General features: G+C 36.7%; 1 protein-coding gene across 1 annotated transcript in view; it reads left to right on the plus strand.

Moving 5' to 3' along the window:
- Positions 1-11,710, plus strand: part of ROS1 (c-ros oncogene 1 , receptor tyrosine kinase) — a 169,246-nt gene that overhangs the window by 6,804 nt on the left and 150,732 nt on the right. Inside the window, 2 exon segments of the mRNA XM_006879005.1 lie at positions 2,252-2,296; positions 3,862-3,921. Of these exon segments, the coding sequence (XP_006879067.1) occupies positions 2,252-2,296; positions 3,862-3,921 (105 nt within the window).

Raw genomic sequence — 11,710 nt, forward strand, 5'->3', positions numbered from 1 at the left:
ACAACAACAACAACAACCTCGAAACCTGATGCCTTACTTTTCTTCATAGAGCCCATCCTCCTGGATAATTTCAATTTCTAGCCATAAAGGTTTTTGCTGGATGCTTGAAGAAGCAGCTTACTTGTAACTGTGTGAGGCAAACCTTGCTGGATTATTTGGATTTGACTGATGAATTAAAACTGGAGCCTGGACTAAAGGAGTAATTGTGCCTTGATGCTTGGGCTAAAACCTAGACTTATTTGGGGTAATATTCTTTGCCTCCCTCACCACTCTTCAACTGGTTGTTTTGTTGTAGATAAGTGCTGTCGTGTTGCATGTGACTTATAGCAACCCTACATACTAATAGCTCTGAACCCTGCTCTGTCCTGTGCAAATTTCATCAAATCTGACACACATGCCCCATTACCCCAGTCTATGAGTCAATCTGTCTCATCCAGGGTCTTCTTCTCCTGTGCTGTCTCTCCATCCTCCCAAGCATGATGTCCCTCTCCAAGAACTGGTTTTTCCTTACAACATGCCCAAACTATGTCAGACGGAGCTTCAGAATCCTTGCCTCCAAGGAGTAGCCTCGGTTCATCCTCTCCAGGACAAACTTATTTGGTTTCCTAGCAGTCTATGATATATTCAGTACTCTTCTCCAGCACCACAGCTCAAAGACATCATTTTTCCTTCTATCATTCTTAGTCATTGTCCAGCTTTCTTCAGCACTCTGATGAGGTCCCTGATAGCATATTTTCTCAATGCAATTGATGTTTTGATTTCCTGGCTGCTGGTACTAAAAGTGTTGGTTATGGAGTTAAGCAAATCGAAACTATTAACAATCTCAATCTCTTCACTGTCTATTATGATGTTGCCAATCAACCCAGTGGTGAGAATTTTTGTTTTCTTGATGTTGAGCTTCAATTCATATTGAAGGCTGTAGGTGGTGACCTTCTGCAGCAAACGCCTCAGATCTTCCTCAGTTTTGGCAAGCAGGGCTGTGTAATCTACATGGTGCAGGTTGTTAATGAGTCTTCCTCCACTCTTGATGCCACATTCCTCCTCATAGAGCCTAGTCTCCTGGATGATCTATTCTGCATTTAGATTGCAAAGGTATGGAGATAGGATGCATCCCTGGCACACACTTTTCCAGACTTACTTCCTGACTAAACCCCATTCGCAGTACCACACCTGTGAGTCAACAACAATAAAGAACCTCTTGCTGTTGGTGTGGCTCTAGAGGCACCAAGGAGCTGGGCTACGGCTCTTTATCTGCTTTCTGCTCTGGGGCTGTGAAGTTACTCCCTCTGCCCTTTCAGAGAGATGCTCATGGCCCTTTGCCCCCATGTCCAGTTTTCTCCTCTTTAGACAACAGTTCTCAACTCAAATAAAGATCAAAGAGAAAATGAGTAACCAATTGATTTTTTTTCTCTCCTTTGTTCTCGTTTCTTCTTGTCTTTTCAGGCACAATAGTTCTTAAAAACGTGTTACTATAAGAGAAGTAAGCAGAGTAATATTATGCTTTCTCACTGCTGTTATGTCAATTTAGACTCATAGCAAACCCTCATTGGGTTTCTGAGGCTATAAATCCTAATAGAAAGATATTGCCAATATATAAAATCATGAATGTGTCTTTCTCTCTGTTTAATAATACTACTTTAAAAGGAGAGTCATCTCTTGGAGGGATAAAGGGAATGGAAAGGGAGAGAAAGGGAGTAAAAATTAATAAACAGATAAATTGGGTGGAAGGAACAACAATTCACAATAATACACAGTGCTACATTGTACTTACTTCATTCTATTAATGAACGGAAGTTTTGGTCTCATAAACCAAAATGTCTATGAATTGTTCGATGAAAAATGAATATGATTAGTAAATCTTCACTCAATTTTTTAAAAAAATAATAGAGTAATCTTTAACTTGGGAGTCTTTCTGTGATTGCATAAATTACATAAATACAAATAAATTAAATTAAATACAAGTTAATTTAATTCTTTGAATCTTTCTTTTGTCCTTAAATAATTTCTTACAGCCACATTTTCACTCCTACCTTTGCAGTTTCTCCAGAATTCTTGGCATTTACATCTGTAACGCGTGTTAATTATGTTGCTTGATTCAATGACTGCGTTAATGCTTTAAGACATTTGATACCTGTAAAGTTAAAAGACCTGAGAAAATAAAAATATACCAGGAAGTCTTAAAAAAAAGTGTAATAGTTATGCTGAACGCAGTACTGATAGCTGGTGTTTCTAACCACCTTTTTCATTTCAGGGCAGACAGCTGGACATTGGCACACCATATAACCGGAGTGAACCAGTGAGTAATTGCTTCCATTGTTAAGGGACAATGGTCAGGTTTTATAAAAATAAGAACAATTGCCAAGTAAAATCTCATTTATTTGTGTTAGCTAGAGAGAGGTTAAAGTACAATAGTGAAAACACTGAGTTACACGTTCTTTACAAGTAAAGTCAGGAGCAATATATTGAAGTGGCAAGTTGTTGTTAGGTGCTGTCAAACTGAGTATAACTCTTAACGACTTTATGAACAACAGATCTGAACCCTATCCTGTCCTGTGCCGTTTTCATCCTTTCAGACACCAGACACACTTGTGTTCATCATTGCAGTGATTGTGTCAATCCATCTGCCTGGAGATCTTCCTCTCATTCAGAAATTCAGGGAAATCATTGCTGATGTCAGATGGAACTTAGCTGAAAGCAGAGAATAACAGAAAGATATCTATTTTTGTTTTCTTGACTATGTAAAAGAATTTGACTGTATGGATCATAACAAATTATGACTAATATTGAGAAGAATAGGAATCACAGAACACTTAATTGTGTTCATGCAAAATTTAGACCTAGACCAAGAAACAACAGAGCAAGGGAACACTGTATAGTTTAAAATGAAGAAAGATGTGTGTCAGGACTGTTCTCCATACCTATTCAATGTGTATGCTGAGTAAATAATTCGAGAAACTGGCTGGACTTTATGAAGAAGAATGTGTCATCAGGATTGGAAGAAGACTCTTCAACAACTTGTGTTAATCAAATGATATGGCTTTACTTGCTGAAAGTGAAGACGACTTGAAATGCTTCCTGAAGAAGATCAAAGACTACAGCCTTCAATATGGATTACATATCAATGTCAAGAAAACAAAACAAAAATCTTCACCACTGAGCCAGTAGGAAACATTACAATAGATAGAGAAGAGATTGTAATTGTCAACAGTTTAATCTTACTTGGCTCCACAATCCTTTGGTACCAGTTAGCAAATCAAAAGGAAGGATTTCCCCAGGAAAATCAGTTATCAGGGACCTCTCCAAAGCACTAAAAAAGCAACGATGTCAGTTTAATGTCTCAGATACACCTGATCCAAACCATGGTGTTTTAAATTGCTTTCTGAGCAATTTGTAAGCAATGAATAAGGATTACAGAAGAATTGATGCCTTTGAATTGTGGTGTTGGAAAAAATACTGAAAAATCCCATGGCCTGCCAAAAGAACAAACATATGTTTTGGAGTAGATGCAAATATGAGTGTTCCTTAGAAACAGCAATAGTGAAACTTTGTCTCACATATTTTGGGCATGTTGCTATCAGGGGCTAGTGCTTGGAAAAGAACATCGTACTTGGAAAGGCAGAGGATTAGTGAAAGACTCTCAATTAGATGGGTTGTCACAGTGATTGTAACAATGGGTTTAAGTATAAAAGAGATGATGATGGCACAGGATAGGACAGGGTTCAGATCAGTTGTTGACAGGGTCACTACGAATCATAGTTGACTCAAAAGCACCTAACAACTGCCACAGCATAATGTACATTAAGATCACAAGGAAAAAGTTCTATTTCTTTAGTCATCATTGTCTCTTGTTGATTCTTGCAGTGCATTCAAGGATGTCATTTTTGGAATTCTGTTCATCAGGAAAATTGTGCATTGAAGTGTGTAAGTATTAACTCTGCCTCAATTTTGGTACAGATATTTTCTTCAAGAGAAAAATAGTTTAAGAAGATGCTTATTTTAATTTCCACTGTTGGAATACTAATTTGTTTGAATCAAAACAATTATTATTGTGGCCTGACTAATACATACTAATAGAAAAGAAACTGAGACTAACGGTATGGACGTAACTGGAGATCAAAAAGAAAAGAGGTTAATCCAAAAACACGTATACAGGAACACTCAGGTGAACTCATTGCTCCAACCTATTAAGACTGTTTAATAGGATACGAAATGTCAGTTATTTGTTAATTTTTTAGTTCATTTTTTTTCAGCTGTAAGCATATACGCAAATTACCTGAGGATTTTGTGGAAATGTGAAAATTTTATTTAGTTGAACTGATTGGAGACTGAGATTCTGCACATGTAATTAGCTCTCAGGTGAATAACGTCAGTGTTCTTTGAACTAAATAGCAACACTCTTAATTGTTGTCAAACTTGGTAAGGAACATGGTAGTAATTTAATTCAGCAGTCACAAACTTCAAGATTTATTCCACTTTAGATAGGAGACCTACAGGCACTTTTTCATTTTTAATTCATTCTAACTCTGCTACTTATTGTGTAACTTAAAACACTTTGCCTCTCAGTACTTCAGCTTCCTCATAAGTAAGTTACGTAATAATTACTTACCTAGAAGAAGAAACACCAGGATCACAATGGTGGTTTTCTCAGGGTGAGGCTTATCCATTGCACTTTAAATGTGATGATGACGATGATTTCCCCAAATACAGAAAGTTTGTATAACTTGCCTGTGTATAGGGTAGCATTTATGTTTCCCCTTGATTTTTTTTTAATACGTAATAACAGATTTTTTCCCCAGTGGTGCTCAACATATGGTAAACATTCTTACCTCAAGGATAAACCTTGAATATATGACACTAAACTGAAGCAAATTTGACACTAAAGGGAAAATATTGTATAATATCTTTATATGAAATATCTAAAATAGATAAGTACACAGAGACAAAACTTTATTTTTCATTATCTAGATTTGGCAGAGGAGAAGGGGAAACTATTTCTAAGAGTACTGAGTTTCTGTTTGGAGTGATGAAAATGTTTGCAAAAAGATTGTTATAATGGTGCACAACATGGTGAAATAATACTATTGAATGAAGCACTTAAAATATTAAGAAATGGCAATATTTCTGTCATTAACATTTTCTACAATAAAACAAAAATTATATACCTTTTTCGAGTTCAGATCAGTGGTTAAATTAGTCAGTATTGTAGTAACATTAGCTACTCTTGAAATACACCCTTGGAGGTATATGGAAAGTTTGTATAATGTGTGTGTATATCCTTGGAGGGTAGTAAGCTATATGTTGTGCTGCTAACCAAAGAGTTAGTATTTCAAATCCATCAGTCTCTCTCCAGAGGAAAGTTGGGCAGTCTCGTAATATGTAGCCTCAGAAACCAATGGAGGGTTGACATGAGTTGCAATCAACTGCAGTAGGGATTTTTGGTTTAGGTAATCTTTGGGGCACGTTTCTAAGGGAGGCTATTCCTTGGAGAGAGACATCATGCTTGGAAAAGTGGAGTGTCAGTGAAAGAGAGGAAGACCCTCAATGGGATGGATTGGCATAGTGACTTCTGCAATGGGCTCAAGTGTGTTTGAGATGAAGAGGGTTACACACGATAGGGCAGGGTTCAGATCTGTTGTTCATAGGTTGCTTTGAGTTGTACTCAACTCAATGGCCCCTAACAACAACAAAACAATAACATTTGTTTCTAGTAATGAATCAAATGATACCTCTGAGATTTAAAAATAGGTATTAGTTATTCTTACATATGGTCCTAATAGTTTTTTCAATAGCATCTGCTCAGGTCTCTATTACGGGAGGTTATTACACCTACTCTCACATTTGTGGTTGTATGCTTTGTACACTAGAAGTTACAAAAGGTGGGAGATGCATATGTTGAGTGAACTTAGTAACTGGTATGCACTCCAGATAACTTTCAGCTCTCCTCAGCAGCACTTTCCTAAGATTGCGATTTGAATTACCATTGGTTTAATATGTGAGTAATATCTTCTATCTGTTACATGCAGTTGCTCATCCACCCTCCAGCTTCTTTACCTAGTAACTCCTGCACCTGTTTGAGGATATAGCAGGAGCTTACTCAGCACTTTCTGAGTAAATAAATTGAAAAACAACAATTGTTCTCTGACAGTTACCCAGGTAATGACGTTGCCACGAGAGTGACCATTCTGGGGCAGAGAAACTTGCTGACCTTTGGCTTTCTGGAGCTATTGGTGGTTTTCATTTCAGATCTGTCTCCAAGAGCATGTAAAAATGCCTTTCATTCTTAAACTGGTCTGGGACAGGTCAACCTCCTGGCTGCCTGGGATTTTCTAGTAGCTACTGCACTCTCCATATTTCCATTGACACAGACAACATAATTTTCATGATCCCTGTCATAACGGCCATTTGCACAAAAGGCTTCAGCTCTGGGCTTTCTTTCTTTTTGATTGTGGTGCTTTGGTTTTGTTTTTTCCTCTCCTCCACTTTTCTCATTGTTTATTTTGCAACATTTGGGCTAGCAATTATTTAGAAAGAAATGTGTAACTAAGTGTATTTAAGATGATTTACAAGTTTAAAGAATCTAAGTAGCTTTATTTCCTTTTCTTTTTGTATGCAGAATGAAACCTATGTCACCATTTGTGAGGTGAGTTAACAGTTATTTAATAAACAATGTCTTCCTCTTTTGCTTTTAAAATCTGTTAGAATAAAGCATTAAACATTCTTTTTTAACATTAAACATTTTAATGAAGAAATTTGCAGCATTTAAAAAACATAGAAACATTTTTTTTCTAGGAGTGCTCTTCTTACTGGGTCTAAAAAGGATTATTTTGGCATATATGCTACATTTTAATATATACATGAAATGTGTAATGTGTGTACACATATGATTTCGTGTGTATGAAAATTTACAATTAGTAGAGCTTGGAAAGGGTGGAGATAGGATATAGTACTTTTAGGGCTAACTCTTTCTCTGCTGATTTCATTTTCTTCTCCATCAAGTGTAATGTTCTGCCATTAATTAGAGTCCTTTTAAAGTCTTTAACTGTCATTTTCGTCCTTATTCAATAAAATAACATGGCTATATTTTGAAGCGAATTTTGTCTTTTGTCCTTGTTATGATGTTGAGAGGTACTTTTCTTTAGAGTTATCCAGAGGCACAATAGGAAGAAGTCTTTGCCCTCAAGTATGCCCCATTGCATTCCTGACCTCATTTGACTCTGGCTGCTGGGTAACGGCACGGATCTCCTCCTGCTCCATCCTATATTTGATTTTCTTTAGTTCAGAAAAATCTTGGAATTAATTTTTTTCCTATTTAGATTCTTAAACTAAATTTACCTGTTCTGTATCCCAGCTCCTTAAAATCCATTTCAGGTTACTCTAGAGTAGGCATCTTTGAAGAAACTATATTATTTCTCAGTTTATAAACTATTTTGTGTCCCTTTCAAACACTCTTAAAATCAGAAAGCAGAACTGTACTGCAAGAGAACAAGGAGGAAGGAGTAAAATTCCGTGTCCATCAATAAAACAGATCGATTCTGTTTTAATAGAGAACAGAAACTCCAAAATTTATGAAGCTGTAATATTTTCTCAATAGTCTGTGGTAATTCCACATCTAGGTGGTTTGTCCTTGGGAATGGGTGGAAGTGGGAGTTGGCTAAGAAGAGATAAAACAAAAGAAAAGTTGCCTATATGTAAATACACTAGAAATGTCTCTCATGATTAAGACAGAAGTAGAAAAAAACCAACCTGGGACTCTTTTTATGTGATTGAAGCAAAATTACCCTAGAGAAAAGCCTCTAGGAGATTTTATCAATGTTGAGAACTCTAGGGAAAGTTAAAATCTCTTGAGTATTGAAATAACTCAATAATAGATTTGTAATAAAAGATATGGTTTCCTCAGGGTCCTCTGGTGACTTAATGGGTATGGAATGGTTTTGCTAAACCACAGACAGGTGCCTTGAATCCACCAGTTACTCTGTGGGAGAAAGATGAGAATCTCCTCCTGTGTGATTTATGCTTTCTAAATCTAAATGAAGGATCAGATATGAATGTTTCGGACTTAACAGCTACAGGGTGTTTTTGTTTTTGGTGGTTTTTTTGTTTGTTTGTTTCCCCATGCGGAGTTCTGGTGGCATAGTCTGCAGGGAGTTGAACTCCTAACCTATAGGTGGTAGATTTGAATTTGCCAGTAGGTCCACAGGAGAAAGAAAGACAAATTAAAAAGGGTCAAAGTCTCTTTTTGTGTGATTTACAGCCTCCAAAAACCCACTGTTGGAATCAGCTATGAGTGATATTAACTTGACCACAATCAGTTGTATTGTTGAGTTGATTTCCTTATCAATTTGTGACCACAGAAATCTTTTCTTTCACTCTTAAAATATCTGTATTTATTGTAGTCTTCTATATTTACAATGTGGTATTTTAGCAAAATTTAAATTCCATTTAGTAGAATGGAAAAGTAATGCATACATACACACTGATAATATACATTAATACACGTACACTATGCATGTGTAGTTTTGATATTTTTGAATATTTTCTGTATCCTATTGGATCTTCTTTCTTAAGAATTGGCATTGTTTTGTTTAGTCATACCAATGACTAATATCAGACTAACTACAAAATGCTGAGGTCTAAACTATCCCAAATATTCCATCTGTTGTGCCACTCCCAAAACTCTGTGTTCTTGGGTTCACCAATTCATAGGAAGGTGCCCCCAAGCTCACACTACTGTTGATTATATAGGGTTGGTGAAGGTGATTGAGCATGCAGGGCCACTCGTTCAGGTCAGATGCCTGTCCTGGGCAAGCAGAGAGAGTAAACCTACCCTAGTCCCAGAAACATTCTTTTTTTTGAGTGTTGCTGCATATACCATGTTCCCAGAAGAACTAAGGGTGGCACTTTAAGTCATTCCTCTTTAGCAGGGATAGGAAAGCTATTTTGCAAAGTAAACCCTTGACACTACAGGTGTAAATATGAGTATCTTTTAGTCAGTTGGCAAGGTAGGTATCATTCAAATGTCTTAGCATAGGCACTTAGCTGTGAGTACTTCCATCATTGCATCTGTGTGTTGAAGCATCTCAATTAGTATTCTGTGAGTTCTAGGAACCTAATTTTTCAACAGTACTTCAATGAGGATTGAATTTACTCCTTCAGTACCATTGGTTCTTGAACATATGCTACCTCATGAAATAGTTGAACATTGTTAACCAATTATTTTTGGTATAGCAACTCTGGACATTTCTTCTATTTTCTTTTTATTTGTCATATGCTATTCAATATTTTGTCCATAAAATCCTTCAGTAGTTCAGCTCCAGGCTTGATTCCCATCCCCGCTCCCCCGCACTCTGAGTTCATTCGTTCAGCTTGAGAAATGTTGAGTGTGTTTTTCTCATTTGGTTTTCTAACTCCAGGTGTTTGCACACTTTACTATAATATTTTGTCTTCTTGAACTATCCTTGAAATCTTCTGTTCAGTTCTTTTACTTCATAATTTCTTCTCTACATTTAGCTACTTCGTGCTTAAGAAATAGGTTTCAGAATCTCTTCTGATATCTATTTTATTCCTTTTATTTTATCTCTTCGCTTTCTTTTCTACTGCGTTTTTAATGACCTTTCATTTTGTATATGTATGATGTCCTCCTGCAACTGATTTAATCTTTAGTCATTAGTTTTCAGTTATTATACTTTAAAAGAATGGAAAACTACAAAACTTAATTGTGCTACTGTAGAACTTGTACATAGACCAAGAGGCAGGCACTTGAAACAAACAAAAAAACAAACCCCAGGGTATGGTATATTGTATGATTCAAAATCAGGAATATGTACATCAGGGTTGTATTCTTTCACTATACTTATTCATCTGAGTGATGAGACCTAAGAGACCTAAGAGCTGGTCTACATGAAAAAGAATACAGCATTAGAATTAAAGGACGACTCATTAGCAAGCTATGATAAAGATATTATACAACTTGGCTTGCTGAAAGTAATGAGATTCTGAAGTACTACTGATAAGCTTAGAGACTATAGCCTTCAATATCAACCACATCGCAACATAAAGAAAACAAACATTCTCAACTGAACCAGTAAGTAACAGCATGGTAAATAGAGAAAAGATTGGAAATTGTCAAAGGTTTCATCTTGGCTCTACAATCAGTTCCCATGGAAGTAGCAACGAAGAATTCAAATGACATATTGCATTGTGCAAATATGCTGCAAAGGATTTCTTTAAAAAGCTAAAGAGCAAAAATACTATTTCAAGGAATAAGGTTCACACTTAACTCAAGCTGTTCTCTTTCCTACTGCTTCATAAACATGTGATGCATGCAGGTAAATAATAAATAAGAAAGGTGGAAGACTAGAAGAAATAATTGGAATTGTGGTCTTGGTTACAAGTATCAAATATTCCATGGGCTGACAAAAGAACAAACAAATTTGTCTTGGAGGAAGTGTAATCAAATCAAAATAAAGTGCTTCTTAGAGGCAAGAATGGTGAAACCTTGTCTCACATAACACTTTGGGCATGTTGTCAGGAGAGCCTAGTTCTTGGGAAAAGACATATTTGTAAAAGTAGTGGGCCAATAGAAGAGAAAAAAGCTCTTACTGAGATAGTTTGACATACTCACTACAAGAGTGGTCTTGAATATGGCAGAGATTGTGTGGATGGCACATGATAGGGCAAGATTTCAATGTATTGTTCACAAGTTCCTGAGTTGTAGTGGACTCCATGGCACACAGCAGCAATAACAACAGAGACTGCTAAAGAACAACAAGAAAATCTCATGGACAAAGTACCATCAGAATGCTCACTTTAAATGGGGATGGCAAGAATTCATCTCGCTTAGGCTGGAAATGTAATCAGGAATGTCTCGTTCCTGTTGGTGGAGGCACACTTGGTAAAGAAAGAGTCAGTGAGAAAGAGGAAGACCTTCAACAAGATGGATTGACACAGTGGCTACAATATGGATTCAAACTAAATGGTGATTCTGAGAATGATCAAGGACAGGGAAGTACTTTATTCTGTTGTACATTTGGTTACTATGAGTGTCAACAAATTTAATGACACCTAACAGTAACAACAGGGAGCTCTGGTAGCCTAGAGTTAAGAAGCTGTGTCGCAATAGTGGTGAATTAAAATCCACCAGCTGCTTTATGAAAGAAGGATGCGCGATCTCCTCCAGTTAAATTAACTGTCTTTGAAAACCTGCCAGAGGGCCAGCTATGGGTTGGTTCCAACTGTACAGCATATAATGACAACATGAGTGTGTGTAGTTACATTGGTTGCAAATCTATTTGTGTCTCAGTTCTAATTTCCTTGGGGTATATCCCAAGCAGTGGAATAGCTGTGTCATATGGAATTTCTATGTTCAGCTTTTTGAGGAAATACCAAACTGTCTCTCAGAGAGGTTGTTCCGTTTTACAATCCTACCAGCAGTGTAAGAGAGTTCCTTTCTCTTCACATTCTACCCAACATTTATTGCTTGCTGTCCTATTTCATTTTGCCACTGCTCCTGGAGTCAGATGGTATCTCATTGTGGTTTTGATTTGCAGCTCTCTTATTGCCAGTGATTTTGTGTGTTTCTTTATATGTCTGTTGGCCGTCTGAATGTCTTCCCCTGTGAAAAGTCTTTCCATGTCCTTTTCCCCTTTGTGATTGGGTTATCAGCCTTTTTCTTGTGGTGGTCCTGTAGGATTCTGTAAACTTTTTTTTTTTT

This window comes from Elephantulus edwardii, unplaced genomic scaffold (assembly GCF_000299155.1).
Source record: "Elephantulus edwardii isolate Elephantulus edwardi_28Jun2011 unplaced genomic scaffold, EleEdw1.0 scaffold00002, whole genome shotgun sequence".
Taxonomy (NCBI): domain Eukaryota; kingdom Metazoa; phylum Chordata; class Mammalia; order Macroscelidea; family Macroscelididae; genus Elephantulus; species Elephantulus edwardii.